Source organism: Elephantulus edwardii, unplaced genomic scaffold (genome assembly GCF_000299155.1).
Source record: "Elephantulus edwardii isolate Elephantulus edwardi_28Jun2011 unplaced genomic scaffold, EleEdw1.0 scaffold00020, whole genome shotgun sequence".
In the NCBI taxonomy this organism is placed as follows: domain Eukaryota; kingdom Metazoa; phylum Chordata; class Mammalia; order Macroscelidea; family Macroscelididae; genus Elephantulus; species Elephantulus edwardii.
In genome coordinates, this window is record NW_006399770.1 from 3,312,070 (window position 1) to 3,333,905 (window position 21,836).

The window sequence follows — 21,836 nt, forward strand, 5'->3', positions numbered from 1 at the left end:
ATGGACAGAGGGATGAACACTATACTTGGAAAGGTGGAGGAAGAAAGGAAGATTCATACGAGGTAAATTGATAACAGTGATTTTAAGAATGGGCGCAATCAGAGATAGTGAGAAGGGCAAGGTTTAGATCTGCTATTCATAGAGTTGCTATGAGTTGCAGTCAACTCCACAATACATAATAATGCCCAATTAATATTTTATTTTCTCCAGTACAATCCATTTGTTTAAATCAGAACTCAAATATACCAAAAAGTGTAAGTACTTTTATGATCAGGTAATGTTATGTATAATTGAGTTGAAACTGACCCTCCAGTGAGTTTTCAGAAGCAGTTAATCACATGAGAGGAGAATGCCCATCTTTGTACTGCGGAACAACTGGTGGATTTGAACTAAACTCCTTTGAGTTGGCAGTGCAACTCCTTACCACTAAGCCACCAGAGCTCCCTATGTTGTTGTTTTTATAAATCCATGTATGTTTTATTAAAAAAAAAAACTTAATTGCTTTCATTAAACAATAAAAAGCTTTGCTTTCAGTGTACTTTGCACTTTGTCTTTCACAAGTCATTTCACTTCTTCACAAACAATATAAAAGATCTGATCTTCCAGCAGGATTTCTTCTGGTATGCTGCTACAACTAACACTCAGAAGAAACGGAATTTTTTAAATGACATGGACTCACAAACAATGCATGGTAATAGCAGTCAAGAATTAAAAGACACGTTTCATTGGGTAAGTCTGTCAAAACTTTTCTAAAGTGCTGTAGAGCAATGATGTCAGGTTTAAAACCATGGTGCACCTGATTCAAGTCACAGTATTTTCAATTGCTTCCTATGGGTCTGAAAGTTGGACAATGAATAACAATTGACAGAAGAACTGATGCTTTGAACTATAGTGCTGGAGAAGAGTAGTGAATATCTCATGGACTACCAAAAGAACAAACAAATCTGGATTGGAAGAAGTGCAAATCAGGCTGCTCCGTAGAGCCACAGTTGAGAAACTTGAGCTCACATACTTTCTGCATATTGTTAGGAGGTGCCAGTTTTTGAAAAAAGACAGCATGACTGGAAATGTGGAGGTTCAAAGAAATCTTTCTTAACAAGCAAGATTGATATGGTGACTTTAACAATGAGCTCAAGCATGTAAAAGATAATGAAGATGACTCAGGATAAGGCAGGGTTCTGACCTGTTGTTCACAGGGTCATTATGAGCCATAATGGCTCGATGACACCTAATAACTGCAACAACTGTTACTGATGGTCCATGTCGACTTTTAAAAGCTAAAGTCAAGGGTTGAGCTCTTCTTGTCTTATGAATCAGACAGAGGTTGACTTATATTGTTTTTTTAAGCTAAATTTTAAAGATAAACTTTTAAGTATGAGGATGAGACAAAAAAGCAAAATTAATACAGATATACAATATATGAAGAGTCTAATATTACACTTATAAGGCATCTTTTAGTGGCATCTCTCTCACAGCAACCCTATATTATATACAACAGACCAAATTCCTGTCCATTATTCACAAGCCCACTATTTCAGTCAGTGGGTCAATCCATCTCTCTTAGAGTCTTCTATCGTTTGATGACCTTCTACTTTCCCAAGCATGATGTCTTTTTCCAAGGACTGGCCCTTTTAGATAATATGCCCAAAGACTGTAAGGTAAGTTTCACCACCTTTGCCTCTAGGTGAGCATCTTGGTTGATTTCCTCAAAGACACATCTGTTGCTCTTCTGGCAGTTCACTGTATATTCAATATTCTTTTCCAACACTATAATTCAAAGTGATCAGGTCTCCATTGTCCCTTCACATGCATGTGTCAAACTTTCACATGCATATGAAGCAGTTGAAAATATTTATCATGGCTTAGATTAGGTGCACCTTAGTTTTTGAACTGATATTCTTGTTCCTTAGCTCTTTATATGTTCTTCAGAGTAGATTTTCCCATGGCAACATGTATTTTGATTTCTCGACTGTTGTTTCTAATGGTTGACTGTGGATCAAAGGAAAATCAAATTACTTCAATCTTTTCCCCATGAACCACGATACTGGTATAGTGGTGAAGATTTTTGTTTTCTTGATGTTGAGGTGCAATCCATACTAAAGGTTGTAATTTTTTATTTTCTACAATAAATGTTTCAAGTCTTCTATACTTTTAGCAAGCAAGATTGTGTCATATGTATAATGCAGGAGGTTTTTGAGTCTTCCTTCAGTCCTTAGTCACATTTTTCATATAATTTCTCAGCACACAGATTGAGTTGGAAAGGTGTGCTGAAAGGATAAAACCCTGATGAACACTTTCGGTAATTTTAAACTATGCAGTTAACTCCGTGTTCTGTTTGAATTTCTGTTTCTTGATCCAAGTCCAAGTTCCAGAGAAGCACAATTAAGTGTCTGAGATTCAGTATATATTAAGGTAAATATTTATTCTAAATGTAAAGAAGAAAAAGCTTGCCACTGGAAACTCTATGAACTTGGAGAAAAGATGGAAGTTTTCTGTTCAAGACTTTGGTTTATAGGGTCACTATGGGTTGTCTACAATTCAATAGCACTTGACAACAACAACAATAGTATTAAAGGAGTGTGTTCTCTCTACTGATTAATCTTTTATTACAGACTAAAGACGTAACAATTAACTATTTCAAATTTTGCTTGAAACAGGTATTTTTATATCAATGAAATAAGTATTTTTATGTCAAATAGTCATATCTCACTATCTTACAGGTAAGGTTTTCTATCTGGGCTGCTCAAAATACAAAGGCTACTAAGAAATATGTCTTTTTCTTACTTTCAAACTTGTACAAAATTAAGATTTTTAAAAAAATACATCCTATGTGAATACACCTTAAGAAAACAAAGTACACGTCTCCATCTTTTCTGTTAAAAAAGGAAGAAAATGCAGGTTGAAAAGTTTAAGCCAGCCCTTAGAATTCTGGAGAAAAGATTTTCATGTACTTTTTGAAAGAGAAACTAAAATAGCAATTTTAAAATGTCATTTATGACTAGACTAATTACAAGAACAACAGTTTCCACCATGGGAAGCTAAAATGTAATGAAAAGCTGGGTTGAACAAAAGCTCAGGAGGCTGAGTGTTAAACGGTTCTAAGCATGTATGTGGCGTGTGTTAACAGACTTAAAACTTTATAGTCGCATTCAAATGTCAAACTGATGAGATATACTTAACACAAAGAAGTTTTTAAGTAGGCCTAGCTTTGATACTTTCCCCCTGACTTAACTGTACTGTATTTCCTTTCAACATAACTTTAAGATATATTAAAAACATACTTCCCAGGTGAAAATAAATCACTATGAACTTTCCACATATTCAAAATGCTCAAAATTCAAGAAAGTTAGAGGGTCAGCAAAAGACCCTCAAAGAGATGTACTGTCATAGTGGCTCTAACAATGGGCTCAAGTATGTCAGAGATGAGGAGGATGGCTGTTCATAGGATCACTAGCAGTCATACCAGACACAACAACATTTAAATGATTAACTTATAATCAAGTTAATTTAAAAATATTATAAAACTGGAGTGATAGTTACATACTTACACTTTACTCAACTTTTCAAGCACAATGCGTTTTCTAATCTGGTTCTGAGAACTTGAATCTATCAGTGGAATGGTGGGATCAAGCTGAATCAGATTCTGAAACAAAACAAAGGCGAATCAAAATTTTACATTTTTTCTCAGATATGTAAGAACAATCAACATTAAAATTCAAAAGTTTACTTGAGACACATAAACACAAGAACTCAATTTATAACTAGAAGGTTTGAGTAACAGTTTAGTCAATTAACCTTCTGTGAACTTAAGTGAGCCACTTGCCTGCTGTCTTTTAAAAGTCTTTTCATATGGAAAAGAAGGATGAAAATGATCTTTTAGGGAGCTCTCCTGGAATAGAGATAAGTAGCTGTGCTGTCAACCCAAACATATGCAGTTTGAATTTACCGGATGCTCTGTCAGAGAAGGATGGGTAATCTCCTGTGATTTATTGCTTCTGAAAATCCACCAGAGTCAGCTATAAGTTGGTTCCAACTATTTCATAATGATCATGACAATGATTTTTTTCCCTCCAGGACATTCTGATGGAGTAATCCATAGGGAATTAAGTTGCTAACTCAAAGGCTACATCTCTTTGGCAGTTTGAATCCACCAGCAGCTTCTGGGGGAAAATACGGGTAATCTTCTGGGTAATTTACAGCCTTTGTACACTCAATGGAAGCTCAGCTGAGTCAGTTCCGACTGGAAAGCAATGCGAATGTTCCTTTTAGAGTCTGGAGGCCGAGCAATTAATTGCTAGGCTCTTAGCCTGAAAGCTCAGCAGTTCAAACCCACTAGCCACTACTCAGGAGAAAGATGTACAATCTGCTTCCATAAAAATAAACAGACTTGGAAGTACTATGGATGGGATTGTTCTATTCTGTCTAATAGGACCCCTATGAGTTAGAATTTGAAATAGGAACTCTCTTGTTAAGTGAAAAGTATACAAAAGAACTTTGTAAATTTGTAGTATACAGATCATACTCATTTACTGCCACAGAGAGGGTTCTAACTCATAGCAATCCTGATAGCAACTAGTTTTCTGAGGCTGTAAATTGCAACAGATGGAATCTACCCATCTTTCTCCTTTGGAGTCAATGGTGGATTTAAACTGTTAAAACCTTGCAGCCTCTGGTTAGCTGTAGAATTTGCTATAGACTGTGCCACCAAAGCTATAAAAATAGATTAAATAATTAAAATTAGCAAGTGTTATAAATATGTGATGGGAAATTTTGCTTCCAGAAAGGCAGACCAGATCAGTCAAATAATTTCTCTGGTTTACAACTGAAGAAGCTGGGGGGTGGGAAACAAAACAAAAGGGGGAAAAAACTTCACATTTGCTTTAAAGAATCAGAGAACTAACAGGGCATGAAAAAAAACCCCAAAACCCAGAAAAACAAAATAGTTTGCTGAGACACTAGAGAGATCATTCTAGTCCAGTTCCATTTGAAGGAACTCAGATACATATTCTGAACCTGAGTGTAGTTTTTCTAATAAAAATTAAAGTTTGGGGCATTCCAGAAAGGGGTATTGGTAACTTTTCCCTCAAACTCCAGGCTTGGGAACAAGACCTAGAAGACCACATGTCACAGAAAGAATAGATAGTAAATAGGCTAGCTCTGACAGGGACTGATGCCTAATTTCTCTATGATCCATCTTTATGATTGGATTAAGGTGGTTTGAGATTGCTACAAGTCATCTCGCAGAAGCAAATACAAATCTAGTCTAGAAGTCTAGTAGGAGACAGAATTATCCTGGATTTCAAATTAGCTCTATAATTTTTTTTAATGTACAATTTTTGGCACAGGGTAAATAATGATAAAATAAGATGATCACAGTCCAAAACATTCAACCACCAAAATCAATCCCATGGGATCCAGATGATAACAATATAACTAACTTTTCTCATGCTAAATGGCTTTGTTTTTAAGGCAGTACATCACATCAATAAAAAAAATGCATAAAGAGTAATAAGAGATTCTCCCTAAAACCAGTTTCATAAACTACCATTGCTTTTAATTACTAATGCATTTAGCAACCATTTAATGAATACTAATTTAGTGTTGCAAGTGCTTTACATAATTAAAACTCAATAGTTTTTAAAGGTAAATCATTAATAGGCCCATTTAGAAATGAGCTAACAAACTCAAGAGGCTTTATATAACTTTTTATATAGCAAAGAAATAACAGAGCAGAGATTCAAACATGAGTCTATCTGAATATGCTAGTTCTACTCTCTCCTATATCCATTATTTTCCAGGAAGTCTCCTTTATTATTTAATATATTTCAAATGGGCACATTCTCCAAAATTACCCTGATGAATAATTTACTATTCAACTGGTAAGTTTATTCCATTTTAAAGAAGCCCATTTGGAGGATGGGTAAGAAGACTAACCCATACTCACTGTAGAAACTTGAAAGAATACATACCAACAAAGCAAGTCTTTTCAAAGACACACATAAAAAATTAAGGTTGAGGGTTTTTTTTACGTTGTTTTAAAAAATTTTCTCATATTTTTAGACTATTTTTACATTAAAGAAAAATGTTCCACACTTAAGAAAATTTGCAGGAAAAATTGTCAACTTATTTAGAAATGTCAAGACACAATTTTAAACCAAAATGCAGAATTTAAGAATAAAATCAGGGGAGCTCTGGTGGCCTAGTGGCAAGAAGCTGCAACTACAATCACAGAGGTGCACGGTTTGAATCCACCAGATGCTCTGCTGGGGAAGGAGGGGCAATCTCCTCCTGTACCAGTCAGATCTGATTTGACGGTACATGCACACAAAAATAATTGGGGGAGCTCTGGTGGCCTAGTGGCAAGAAGCTGCACTGCAATCCCAGAGGAACACGGTTCGAATCCACCAGACGCTCTGCCGGAGAAGGAGGCGCAATATCCTCCTGTACCAGTCAGATCTGATTTGACGGTACACGCACACAAAATTTAAAAAAAAAAAAAAGAAAGAATAAAATCAACTCCTAAAAATTTAATAATTACTCTTCACTGTTCTCCCTGTCCCAAAATTTATCATGGTGAATTTTTCATGTTAGGAGAATGAAAAAACAAATCATTAGGTCATACCTTTTTTGAGTCTTGTGATTTGGTAGGTTCTTCATTCAAAATACGTTGTCCTCTATAGAACTCCCTGACCCTTAGATTTAATGTTTCTGTTTCTTTTTTCAAGTTCTCATAACTAGGTAATGGTTTAATGGCTGTATCTGAACCTTTGAAAGGCAACGACTCATCCAAGCTGGTCTGAAAGTCCCTTAAGGCAAAAGAATGACTGACTAGGTCTGATTTAAAGTCATCTTCATCAAGTTCTTTTGCTTCAATCAAAGGAGCTGGAGCAGCTTTCGGGCACACAGTAGCATAATTCTGACCATACAGAAACTTCAAAGTTTCTTCTGTCTTCCATTCATTCAAAGTCTCCTTTAGGACTGTAAGTAAGTTAGCCTTTGCAACTTCAAGACACATTTGCACTGAACTAGAGGCTGACCTAGTTTGGTTTGATTTGGCAAATTTCCTCTTAAAATGTTCTGTACTTTTCTTACTTATGCCTACTAGTGTTATTTCTGAGCTACTGTATTTGTTTACAGAATTTTCTGAAGCTTGTACATTTTCTTGCAAAGGACCATTTGAAGAAATCTGAGTGTTGACATTCTCATGTGAAGGAGGTACATGAACAGCAACTTTATTCTGACTATCTAATCTGCAATTGTCTAACTGCTCAATGACATCTACTATTGTTTGTTCTTCGTTTTTGTGTTTGGAGTTAACTTTATGATCAGCTTTCTTTTTCATTATGCTTTTTTCGTGCAGTGGTGGCCTTAAACTTGTTACGTTTGGTTTGTTTCCTGGAATAATGGAGGAAACAAAGTCTTGCTCATCATCACTGCTACTATCAGTATAAGTACTGGAAGAACTAGATTCATACTGCTTTTCAGAATAACCAGGATTGTCGATATCAGACATTTTAATGGCCTGACTGCATAACTGTACTTCTTCTCCAGAATGGCCACTGTGGAGGAAAAACAAACAAAATAAGTACAACAGGAAAGCAAAGTATCCTACTATACTTAGAATTTGTAAATTTCAAAGGAGACATTTTTTTGTCCTCAAGGCAAAGTCTTGTTATAGGGTTGGATATACAAATATCCAAAGGCTTTAATTTCTCTATAGCGAGTATGTATTTGACGGTTTTTCTTTCATCACCATCATCTTATCTTTTTTTTCTCTTATTATATATGATGTTTGCAGAATAAGCACAGCAAAAAGAGACATTTGGTAACTGCATCCTACTAAGACATCTTGACTGCTGCCTATCCTTTTTTTGTGAGTTTATATAATTTGAAAAAACGTTTCCTTTTGAAAAATTTATTACTGGTTTCTCTAAAACCATACATAAGAACCCTGTTAAGAAGGATAAAAACATAAAAAGGGATAGGAAAATATTTTAAAATTTTCACGGACAGTCATACAGAAGCCCTCACAGACGATAGATGGAATAAAAACACAGTCATGTTGTTATTGTTACGTGTCAGTGAGTTGGGTCTGACTCATAGCAACCCTATGCACAAAAGAACGAAACTTGCTCAATTCTGTACCCTTCTTACAATTCAGCTTTGCTTAAGCCCCACTTTTGGAGTCAGTCACCGTGCCAAATTATATTGTTGAGGGTTCTGGGTTGAATAAAATTGGAAAATAAACAGTTATCAATGAAAGATATTTAAATTTGAAAAGGCAGGGCTTTACCAGAATGCTAACAATAAAAGATTTACTTATTTTTTTAAAAGCTTTCCTTTGGAATATGCTATCTTTATTTTCAAGTTAGTTTGAAAGTGATTAATGTAAGAGTGAAGACATAAAATAGCTTTGGCAATGAAAACTTGAGACAAACAAGGACAGATGGGAACCTGCTTCAGACAAACCCACATTCACATAAAAGATCAGGATAAAGAAGAGTTTTGGGTCAAGAAGCATGCTGGACAAAAAGTATAAAAGAAATTTTAAAAAACCAAATAAAACAACCAACAAAATATTTAAAGAGCTGAAAACAAGGTTGTATATGGATACGTTTTTCATTATCTTATATGTATTGTTGTTGTTAGAATCTCATCTTACAGCTATGCACTGACTCTAAGATCAGAAAAGAAATAAGTAGAATTATTTAATTTCATAAAAATTATAACAATTTAATCTTCATATATTTCAGACTTTCTCTTGGAGGTAGGATTTTAAAACAGCTATGTTTTTCTACAAATTAAAGATATGCATCTTTCTCCCTCATCCTCAATACCATATAATGAAGGTTGTGACTAATAACTAAGGAATTATGTCCTGGGAATGAAAAGGCTTATTTTGAGAGATGGCTATAACTGTGTAAGCAAAACTGTGAGTAAAGCTTTTTAAGGATGAAAAGAAAATCTTAACTTGGAATTTCTATTACTGATTTAGATATTCTTTCAAATAGTTAAATAAATGATATATTAATGTCTCAAAATCCTATAAAATTCTAAAAAACCTTTCAACAGATGTAATTGGCACAGTTTAGATAACAAAGAACCATAGTATCTCAGATGGAAGTTGTGTTTGTATCATATTTCAACAGGTTCAATTACACTTCGTCAGTAGGACCAGCTGTACAATAAATCATACAACTCAAACACAGCACCTTACCATCACAAAAGAAAAAGCTAAACAGGCCAAATATTTCTTTGTGTTGACTAGAATGTGATACTTACATAATGGACCAATAGAGGACGTTCAAGAGCTCATATCACCTGGTTTACTAAGAACATGAATATACATACTGTAAGTGATACTAACTCAACCATACCTTTGTCCTTCTTTTAGCAGCTGGAAATCAGGGTAACTGTAAAAAAAGCCACAAAAATAGAAAATGAAGGAAGAAATAGCAAATGACATGTCAAACACAAGTTCTTACTATAACTTCATAGAAGTAAAAGAGAATTAATTAATATAAAGTTGTTCTTTGTGAACAAACTGATAAAGTACTGTAAAACTCACTAACAAGGAGCCTGAAATAATTAGTTTTCTCTAATTCAAAACTTATTCAATTGAGAGCTCAGGCCAAATTCTTCCAGGCTAATAGTTTTCTCTGACCAATCTGGACTAAATTCCAGGGTCACCACTGTCTGTATACAAATATATTAATTATGCACTAAGCTATGCAGCACTAAACTGCTATCTAAATGTTTTTCTTTTTTGGTTACACTATACACTAACTGGAGGACAGAGATCATATCTCAAAACCCTTGTGTATTCCCTGACATGATCAGTAAGACTTTTAACCTTAATTTCTTAGAAAAATTACATATATAAATACCTGAGAAAAGTTATACATAAAGTTACAGTATGGAATTGAGTTAGGTAGGTCTAATGATTTAACTTAACTCTAGGAAGAATTTTGTTATACAATCAAAATAAAAAATAATCACATTTGTCTGAACATCATGAATGCCAAAAAAAGGGGGAAGAGTAGGAAGGGAGTTTATTCTTGAAAACCCAAGTATAAGAAGAATAAAAAGCAAATGAAACAGTAACAAGCAAAGCAAAAATATGAATCTAAAGCTAGCAGAGCAGATTCACAAAACCATATACTATTTTTTTTCTTCTCCTTTATTGTCTCTCTGACATCAGGCAAAGAGACTAGCTTAACAGTTTCTACATGTGAAATGTTTTATGAGTAACCTCTTCTGATTCTCCATTCTATGAAAAGAACTAGATTTGAGTTTCCCAAGATACTACAGTAGTATATGGCCTTGGGTTTGCTTTGTTATGTGTTGCTTGGGAGAAAGCACAAGCACCAAGTTACACTGTGCTTCTTTTATCATCCTTGTTGAGCTCCCATTCAAACTTGTGTTTGATTTGTATCAAGCAAGGATCCTTTACTCTTTCACCAAGTTTATGTTGCACTAGAGATAACTGAAGGCTCACACTTCAAAAATCATGTAAAAAAACAAAAACAAACCCACTTTGGTTAAAAATACAGACAAGCTTTATTATTTGTCAAGATTATTTCTTTTAACTTTAGCAAAGTCTAAAACTACAAGAACTGCTTATGCCAAAATAATGTGCATATATAAAAACGTGTATGAGATAGTTAGAATGTATATAAATAAAAACCAAAATAGCGTGGTGAGTGAGAATTTTTCAAATGTAATTTGAAACATGTAAAAACCTATTCAGAAAACTTATTCTTTATACCAAGCAACAGAGGTGGCTGCTCAGGAAGAGGTTACAGAAGTTGTTCAGCAGAGGTTTTTGGCTTCCGCACCTCTGAGATTATGTTTATTGTAATGTATGAAAATCCCCCATTATGGGCCACATGATGGTGCCTTTAGCTCTGTCAGCATTAAAAATTACCCATAAAATCATAATTAGATTTAACATTAGAATTTCTCAAATTCCTTATTTTTTAGATTACAATTCAAGCAACTTCCTTCCATTAAAGGCTTGTCAGAGCCTATTTTAGCCAAATAGGATTTATTTAAAAAAAAATTATATGATTACCTAAAATGAGCAAGTAGTCTCAGAGTATCAGAACTGTTATGTGGTCTGTTTCTGGCCATTAAGCCGGTGAAAATTTTCTAACAATATGAGACGCAACAGACTACGTCATTACCTGAGCCACCCAGGTCAGTGTTTAGCTTTTAATAGAGCATCTGAAGACATTTTATGAAAAGTACTACTACTTTCCATGGTGTTAAGACAAAAAGCCACATTTTCTTTTATAGTTCAGTAATTAAAAATGTGCAACTAGACAATTTTCAAAGTTCTTTTTCACTTTAAAGTCTCTAAAAGAGTATGGAACTAAAACTCATAAATTTGCTTAAGTCTATCACCCAAATTTATTTATATATCTGTACTGGTGAGATAATGAAATGAGTTTACTAACTATAGTATAAAGTTTTAACTTAAAAGTTTTACATTAGGTTTTACAGTACCGAACCAGACACAGTAAAATCTAACACTGGATTTCCAAATGGTATATAAGAGTACAGTGTATCTAAAATATATACTCTGTATATTTTCACAAAAAATACAATTAAATGTATAAATAAAAGGGGGAAAGAGAGTAGACAATATCAACTTTAAGATCTACTCTAAAATATCTATGATTTTCTTCATAATGTAGAACTCTGATTCTATTCTTGATAAGTTTATAGACAAACTTTATAGTCGAAATAATTTAAGTCAACTTTTTTTTTAGTATTTAATTATGTTGTTGTTAAGTGCCACTGAGTTAAACACGACTCATAGCAGCCCTATGAACAAAAGATCTGAACCCTGTTCTGTTCATTGTTTAAGTTCATAAAATTTCCAGGGGCACATTGTTTAGGAAGTGGATGTCACTCCTGTTTCCAAATCTGTCTTAATCTGGGAACTCTACCAAACACTGTCCACCATGGGTAACCATTATGGTATTTTACCTACCAGCAGCAGTGTTCAGCGTTACAGTAAACCCAAGTTACCTCAGTACAGCAAATTGACAGACCAGTGCTATATACTTAAATATATAGTCTTAGAAGAATGTTAGTCCCAAACATCATTAACACCAGTCCTGAGGGCCCAACCAACTTTTCATTACCAATGCTCTCCATCAGGTCCTGCTGACTCTAAACAAACAGCTTCCCACCCACAGCTCAAGATCATTGTTAGCAAAATCCAGCAAATTCAATCAGCTCACACACAACTGTGAATGAAATAAACAACCAAACAGTACACACCTGACCCTCAACCAACACAAAACATGCCACCTTCCAGAATCCAGCCCCTTCACACATCAGCCTCCAAATATTTTATCCTAGATTTAAAATTTTTATTCTAAATTCTTATACTACTTGTCGTCAAGGGCTACTGAGTGAATTACAACTCATAGTGATACTAAGAATCACTGTTTTGAACCTTGCCCTATCCGTGCCGTCCTCATCATCCCTAATATACTTGAGCCCATTTATACAGTCATTCTGTCAATCCATCTTGTCTAGGATCTTCTTCTCTTTCACTGACCCTCCACCTTTCCAAGCATGATGTGTTTTTCCAAGGACTTTTCAAACAACATTCCCAAAGTATGTGAGATGAAGTTTCACCATCATTACCTAAAAGGAAAACCCTGGCTGCATTTACAAGCAATTGAATAGATATTACCAGCTGTATTTCATGTAGTAAGGATATATACTGTTTCACAAAACTTTTTGTTTCAATTAGCTGAGATACGTATTGGGTCATAATGTAAAATATGTTTATAACAGTGGCCAAACAATGGCAATAAGACATTTCTTATTCTGAGTGAATTAAAAATACAACGTTATGATGCAATTGACTTTCATTGTGATGACCTATTTAAGCTAATAAAATGATCTCTGTACTAGAAACTAAATGATGACACTCTGAAAGAAACTGTTTCTTCCCCACGTACCTAAAGCCATTTTCCCTTCAACAGGAATATTGTTTTTTAATGGTATTTAAACTATAAACAGATTTTCTTTAACACACATTCCTACACAGTTTTTATATGCAACAGCTACCCGAGCTTAAAAAAAAACCCCAAAAAAACCCAAATACAAAAAAACTGAATTCTAGAGTTTCATTGTGAAAAACCAGCGACCTCTAGTGGATTCATTAAATACCTGACATGATGTCAGCCTCAAGAATTTAGAAATTATGGAAATTCTGATCTATTCAGATATAGAAGATATTGATATGCTGTCAAAATCATTGTTAAAGACACATGACTAATAGCTACATTATTATGGAACAGAGCAGATACACATATTTTAGATATTAGTCACTGCTTCTAATCCAGTGTAATATAATTAATAGAATCCTAGTTCAAAATCTATCATTAACTTCTTCTTGTTGCTGTGTACCATCAAGTCAGATCCCACCCACAGATGACCCTCCTGAGAATTTTCAGGAGCATTTCATTGCACGGGAGGAGATCGCCCATCCGTCTACTGTGGAGCAGCTGGTGGATTAGAACCACATGACCGGCACTGCAGTGCAGTTTCTTGCCATTAGCACTACAATTAATAGTTTTGAGTTTGTTTGATAAAGGTGTTGGGATTAATTATCTCTAAGATCTTTTCAAAACTTAGAGGAGTCCTCCTCTAATTTGTTTTATACACAAATGCCATACTAAATTCTGTACAAAAACATCGGATGGGTCCAACCACTGTGGAAGGCTGTATGGAGCTTTCTCAGAAAGTTGCAAATAGAGATACCATTTGACCCAGCAATTCCACTACTGGGAATATACCTCAAAGAGACCATAACTGACATCCAAACAGATATATGCACACCCATGGTTATCACGGCTTTGTTCACAATAGCAAGGAGAGTTGGAAACAACCTAAGTGCCCATCAACAAACGAATGGATAGAGAAGCTGTGGTATATTCACACAATGGAATACTATGCCACATTGAAAAACAAGGAACACATGCAATATTATTCATAATGGATGACCCTGGAGGATATTATGCTGAGTGAAGTATCTCAGTCACAAAAGGACAAATACCACATAGTGCCACTATTGTAAAACAGGACTGACATCGAGGTTGAGGGGAAGACTGAGAAAGATAGGTTCAATAATGTATACTGCATTGAAACAGATGAGGGAGAAAACTGTTTAAAAGGTATATGGGATTAGGTATTTTTGTCATGACAGGTGTCTAGAGAGAAGGCTACACGGTGGAGTGGACCTGGGGGTTTGTAAAACAATAAAAGAATTTTTGTTTTACTTTTACAAGAGGGTAGTATACTAGGGGGGAGGGTTGGGAGGGGGGAACAGTGCAACAATGAATGAACAGAAATCCAAAGTCTCTGTAAATTTTTACTGAAATTAATAATAAATTAAAAAATTAAAAATATGAAAAAACAAAACAAACAAAAAACAAACCTATGTCCAAAACCAATGAAGAAACATCTCCAAGTTTTTAACAGAAAATGTTTTTGTATTTAGAATTCTTTACCCACTCTATTTATCAATCAAATGTGAAAGGACATAAAAATATGCATGAAAAAACCTAAACTCAATATTATACTTAATGGAGAAAAACCCCCAAAACAAGCCATCTGATGACATCCTAGAAATTGAGGATATGACAAACTTGCTTATCTTTATCTTGTTACGTGCTATCATGTTTACTAAGACTGATAGTGACCCAATGAAAAATGGCACTGAACCCTTTCCTATCCTGGACCAGACCTCACTGTCCCTGATACTTGATTCCATTGCTACAGTCATTGTGTCAATCCATCCAGGGTCTTCCTCTACTGTGCTGATCCTCAAGTATAATGTCCTTTCCCAAGGCCTGGCCACTCCTGACAACATGCCCAAAGAATATGAGACTTTATAATCTTTTATTCGTGCCTAATGGTTGTTTTTGTTCTTGTTATGCGCCGTCATGTCTCTTGTGACTCATAGCGACCCTATGTACAACAGCCCTGAAACCTGCTCTATCCAACTTTATTGCTAGTCACTGTATCAATCCATCTCATGAATGATCTCCCTCTCTTTCTCCATTCCTCCACCCTTCCAAGGATGATGTCCCTTTTTAAGGACCAGTCCCTCCTTGCAGCAGGTCCAAAATACATAAGATGAAGCCTCATAATCCTTGCATCCAAGAAGCAGCCTTGGCTTTACCCTCTCTAGGACAAATCCATTTGTTCTTCTGTTTGTTCTCCTTGCAGTCCCTGGTATATTCAAAACTCTTCTCCAGCACCACAGCTCAAAGGCATCAATTCTCTTTCTATCAAGTGCACTTGATTCAAGCCATGATCTTTTCAATTACTTACTATGCATCTGAAAGTGGACAATGAGTACGAATCAGAGGAAAAATAGATGCCTTTGAGTTATGGTGTTGGCGAAGAGTACTGAATATCCCTTGGACTGAATATCCAAAAGAGAAAACAAGTATGGCTGGGATGAACTGCAACCAGGGTGCTCCCTTAGAGGCAAGAATGGGGACATTTAATCCCACATACTTTGGGCATACTGTCAGGAGGGCCCAGTTCTTGGGAAAAGATATCATGCCTAGAAATGTAGAGGGTCAAAGAAAGAGAGGAAGACACTTATCAAGTTGGGGAAACACAGTGACTCCACCACTGTAACTCCACAGTAACTGAACCAAGGGTTTGAGTACAATAGGAATGATGAGGATGGAATAGGATAGGGCAAGTTTGAAATCCATTGTTCAGAGGATAGCTATGAGTCATAGTCAACTCAATGGCCCCTAATAACAACAATAACTAGACACAAGGAGGGCCCAGTCCTTGGAGAGGAGACGCCATGCTTGGGAGGGTGGTGGGACAGCAAAGGAGAGGAAGACCCTTGATGAGATGGATTGATTCAGTGAATAGGGTAATGCAGGTAGATGTGTCAGATAAAGTAAGGTTGGTACAGGACAGAGCAAGTTTCAGGGCTACTGGACATAGGGTTGCTATGAATCATGAACAACTTGATGGCACATAACAACAACAACAATAACAGGCTTCATGTTTTAGTAGAAAAAAGGGAATTCAAACAAAATACAGTTAGATTTTTAAGAGGCTATTGCAGATAAAACAAGCTTTAAATTAGCTAACTGAATTAAAAAATAAAAATGTAAATAACAATGTTTGAAAAATGAGAGATAATAAGAATGGTGGATTGGCAAATGATTCTGAAGCAAGTATGAGAATGGTATCCACAGATAATAAGTAGAGAAGATATTTTTGGAAGCTAAGTGAAGGATTACTTATGGAAGCATTGGTCTTAAGAGTATGTAATGGGTAGCTCCTTTCTTAAAGTGAAAATGATTCAGGGTTGTTGTAATAAGGATGAGGTGACAAGCCCGTGCGGTGAAACATGGGGAATGAGTTAAAATGTTAAGGAAAAAGGTATTCTAGTCTGATATTGTCACAATCTTTCATCTTCTATTCAAGAAAGCCAAAAAGGCTAGTGGAGAAATTAAAACTCTAGTCCTTCAATACTTTTAATTCCATTTAAAAAGCTATATAAAGTGGAATGTTTTATATATTCCAAGTAACACAGGACTGGCAGGCAAGGTGTGCCAACATTATTTGAAGAATGTGTCATCAGGATTTGAGGAAGACTCATTAACAACCTGCATTAAACCTTGCTTGCATCAGGTGAAGACTTGAAGCACTTACGAAGATGAAAGATTACAGACTTCAGTATGAAGTACATCTCAACAATGAAAATTAAAACTCCTCATAAACTGGTCCTAATAGGCAACATTGTTTTAGATGGAGAGAAGACCAAGTTGTGAACTATTTTATTTTATTTGGATCCAGACTTAGCACCCCTGGTAGCAGCAGTCAAGAAATCAAAATATCTGCTGATAAGGACATCTCCAAAGTGCTAAAGAGAAACTATCAGTTTGAAGACTAAACTGTACTTGATACAAGTCATAGTATTTCTAATTGTTCCAGATTTATCTGAAAATTGGAAAATGAGTAAGGATTGACTGAAAAGAAAGGAATCTTTTGAGTTGTGGTGATGGAGAAGAGTAGTGAATAATCCATGGACTGTCAAAAGAACAAACAAATCTGTCATGGAGCCTGTGCACTGAAGGTGCTCCTTAGAGGTAAGGATGGTGAAACTTCATCTTAGAGACTTTGGGCATGTTGTCAGAAGGGGCCAGACCTTGGAAGAAGATAACATGCTGGAGAAGGTGGAGGATCAGACTGAGAGGAAAACCCAGAATAAGATAGATTGACACAAAGGTCTTGAGCATAGGGGAGATCATGAGGAGGTGGAGGATAGGACAAAGTTTTCATCTGTTGCCCATAGTCCCTTTCTGAGTTATGCAAGTCAAGCCAGTACCTAACAGTGACAATAATTTTTTCCTTGTTCTGAAGCAGAGTTCATTAGTTAACTCATATCTTATTAAAGTCATTAAATTCATTTAGGTAAGATACTCACTATCCAACTGTAAATAACAGTCTTGTGTTGTTACAAAGGTGTACTGGTGGTGCTGTTTTAAAAAGATGCAGCTGTCTGCCTCTATAATGATTACAGCCTTGGAAACCCTATATTCCCTGCTACAGAGTTGGTTCTAACCCATAGTTGCCCTCCATAGGCTTTCCAGGCTATAAATCACAACAGAAGACAGCCTACTTTTCTCCCTCCCTGGTCTGGTGGATTCAAACTGCTGGTGACACACAGTCTTTGGGTTAGCAGCACAACTCTGTAGAGATGGACTATGCCACTAGAGCTCCCTTGGAAACCTTATAGGGTAACCCTACTTTGTTAGGTATAAAAATTGTTATCATTTTGTTTTGTTATAATACCTTTGCCTGACACTGGGCTCCAATCATAGGCTGCCCGAGTTAATACACAAACTTAACCAATACAACTCTCTATCAAATAGTATGGTGTTAAGGACAAATACTGCATAAAACCATTATTGAATGAGTATGAGGATCCAAGGGAGGGGAAGGTGGAAGCAGAGGGGTGAGGATATGCAGTGGGGGAGGATTAATCATGGGGTCACACAATTTGATAGCGGAGAGTGAGGGAAATGGGAAGGATCTGCTGTGAAAAACAATGCATTCGAATTCTGTAAATAAACTATATATGATAGGGTATTATAGTTATCACAAGAATCCAGAATTAACGGTGCATAGTGGAGTGTACCTGGAGCGGTGGGAGGGGTGCGGGGGGATTGTATACCAAAGAAAGAATTTTTCTTTTACTTTTTCAAAGAGAGGAGCAAACTGGGGGAGGGGGGACCGGGGGCAGGGAGAAAAGTGCAACAATGAATGAATGGAAATGCAAAATCTCTGTAAATGTTCATTAAAATTAAAATAAATGTATATGAATGATTATATAAAACATATTATAAATGAAAGATTGTATAAAACACAGTATAAAAAACAAAACAATGTATATGAATGAAACATACTGTAATGGTATTATTATACGAAAATCAAGAAAAAATATTAACAAAAACCCCAATATGTTATGGTGCATTACGTCATGACTCTAATATTTTGTTTGGGATCCTAGTTAATAGTTTAATTTTCATAACAATAATTTACCACTTTTTAATATTATGCCATTTCTCTCTTAATAAATTTTCTCTGGAATTCAGAATCCAGTAAAATAGTGCAAATATTTCAGCATTTCCCAAGAAATGAAACCATAGTAATCCACACACATTTTTGGAAAAATATGACCTTAAATGGACCTTTTCTAAATTATTAAAATAATGTATTGATTTTAACAAAGATCAAAAGACTGAACTTTTATTCTTACAGCAGTTTCTAGTCTCAAGTCCCCAGAGTTCAATTGTATTCTAAAATTCAATATCTTCTGGAAAACTTAGTATTCTTATTCCAGGATGTACAGACTAACAAAATTCATGGGGGTGCAAGCAAAAAGTCAAAATGAAGTTCTTATTTTGCAATGAAATCTGAAACAGTAAATAGTAAACAGATAAACAGCATTTTTACATATAACTTTTATGGCTTTTATATGTAAAATACTGAATTCTTATACTTAGAAATATAACCATTTTCCCATAATTAAAATGTGTATAGTGCTAGCATTCTCAGAAAACATCTGTTTATCTCAAGAAATTATTAAAAATACATACATAATAATTTCAATTACCTTTCTTTTTCTCGAATCCATAGTGGAGTTTTGGGGATCTGTGCTTGGAAATATTTAGATGCTCTATAACAAAAACTGCTGCAAAAAGACTAAAAAGAAAAGGTGAAAACTAGTAAATTATTCTTATTGTGAAACAGTCTATATACAGAGATTATAAAAAGAAATAAAAGCCATGATTCTATCGCCCAACTTAGGAAATAAGGCACAGTACCTTTGATGGCCCCTACGTGTCTCCCCTCATTTGCCTCAATCTTCATATTCACATAATAACTACTATCTCATATTACTATCTTATTTTCTTCAATTTTGCCAACTACATACATATTCCAATACAATAAACTATTCAGTCTTTTCCTTTTTAAAAACATTATTATCTATATGGACTCACATTGTTTTATATTCTTGCTTCTTAGGTTTGCCACTGTATTAGTCCTGAGATTCATTTGTGTAATTGTTAATTCATTTTCACTGTGCATTACATTTTAGTGTGTATGCTGATGGTTGTTTTTAAGTGCTATCAAGTAGACTATAACTCAAAGCGACGCTATGGACAACAGATCTGAACCTCGCTCTACCATGCTATAGTCCATTGTGGTAGTCACTGTATTAACCAACCATCTTGTTGACAGTCTTCCTCTCTTTTGTCAACCTTCTAACCTTTTTCAGCATGATGTCTTTCTCTAAGGACTGGTTCCTCTGAAAATATATCCAAAGTAAATGAGGCAAAGTTTCATATTCTTGCCTCTAACGAATATTCTGGTTGCATTTTCTTCAAAACAGATTTGATTGTTCTTTTAGCAGACTATGGGGTATTCAATACTTTTTTCCAACACCACAATTCAAAGACATCAATTTTTCTTCAGTCTTCCTTATTCATGGTCCAACTTGCAGATGCACAGGAAGCAAAAGAAACACCAAGGTGTTGACCAGGTGCACCTTAATCTTTAAACTGACATTCGTGCTCTTTAGAAATCTGGAGAATTCTTGATGACAGACCTCTCAATGCAATACATTTTTTGATTTCCTGACTGCTGCTACTACAGATTTAGATTGTAAATCCAAGAGAAATAATTGAAATGTCAATCTTTCTTTCCAGCTATTATTATAAACAAATTAAGCATTTCCATTGTTCTTGCTATCATTCAGTATAGTACTATAAAGAAAAGATTTATACACCTCTCCCCCTCCAAGAATAGCAAGGACTTCTTAGAATGTTATGTATAAAAGCTCAACTTTACAAACAAGCCCAAAGAATAGAACTAAGAACTCAAAGAAGTATATCTATCCAACTATGGACAGTTGATCTTTGATAGAGATGATACCTATTAAATTGGGAAAAAGAGCCTCTTTAACAAATGGTACTGGCAAAAATGGTTATCTATTTGTAGAAAAGTAAAATAAAGTCCATACTTAATGCCATATGTAAAAATGAAATAAAGATAGAACAAGGACCCAAACATAAAAGGTGATTTAAAAAAACCCCAAAAGCAAAACTAGGGCAAACTTATGAACCCTATACTATGGCATAGACTTTCAAATACAAATGAAAATGCACTACCAGCATAGGGTAAACAAGATAACACAGACCTTCTAAAAATCAAATCCTTAAGTGTATCAAAAGACTTCAAAAGAGTAAAAAGAGGACTTATTGACTGGTAAAATATTTGGTAATGAAACCTGACATAGGACTTATCTTTAAAATTTCTACTCAGACACCTTAACAAGAAAAAGACAAACAACTCAAATTAACAAAATAGGCAGAAAACATGAAAAGACATTTCACCAAAGAAAATATTCAGAAGGCCAACAAACATATGAAGAAGTGCTAAAGATCATCAAAGAAATGCAAAATAAAATGCATTATGTTATCATGTCACCCAAGAAAGAATAGCAAATTCAGTTAAGATAGCAAAAACAAATGCTAGCAATGATGTGAAAATATTGAAACTCTCATATACTACTCCTAGGAATGTAAAATCATAAAACCAGCATAAAAATAGTTTCGTGCTTCCTATGTTGTTTCTGTAAGGTGTTGTAAAGCTGACTACAATTCTTAACAACTCTATGAAAAACATATAGGTAGCTCTGGTGGCTTTTTGTTGTTGTTAGGTGCTGTTGAGTACAACTCATAAGAACAACAGTATGAACACTGTCCTATCCTGTGCCTTCCTCACACCTTCCAATACACTTGAGCCCATTGCTGTAGTCACCATGTCTCAATCCACCTATCTGAGTGTCTTCCTCACTTTCACCATCCCTCCACCTTCCTAAGTTTGATGTCCTTCTCCAAGGAATAGCCTCTCCTGGCAAAAGCATATGCAAGATGAAGTTTTATCATCTTTGCCTCCAAGGACCACTCTGGCTGCAACTTCTCCAAGACTTATCTGGTGGCTTAGTGGTAAGGAATTAATGCTGCCAATGGAAAGATATTGCGGTTCGAATGCAGTTGCTCCAAGGAAGAAAAATGGGACATCTCATCCTGTGCAGTTTACTATCTTTGAAAATCCACTGAAGGGTCAAATATGAGTCAGTTCTGATATGATGGTATGTTGGCATTTACCTTTTAATATAACTCTTCCTAGTTACTGTTTGACTTTGCTATGTATATGTGAGCAGGAATACTGTGAATGGGGCATGTTAGCCTATCCTC

The 21,836-nt window shown here is 35.2% G+C and overlaps 1 protein-coding gene across 1 annotated transcript in view; it reads right to left on the minus strand.

The window, feature by feature from the left end:
- The window catches only part of LOC102863849 (putative RNA polymerase II subunit B1 CTD phosphatase RPAP2-like), a 96,425-nt gene that overhangs the window by 52,647 nt on the left and 21,942 nt on the right, over positions 1 to 21,836 (minus strand). Inside the window, exons 6-9 of the mRNA XM_006882485.1 lie at positions 19,187 to 19,275; positions 9,378 to 9,413; positions 6,623 to 7,559; positions 3,549 to 3,631 (exon numbers count right to left, since the gene is read on the minus strand). Coding sequence (XP_006882547.1) covers positions 3,549 to 3,631; positions 6,623 to 7,559; positions 9,378 to 9,413; positions 19,187 to 19,275 — 1,145 coding nt within the window. The remainder of the gene's footprint in view (positions 1 to 3,548; positions 3,632 to 6,622; positions 7,560 to 9,377; positions 9,414 to 19,186; positions 19,276 to 21,836) is intronic.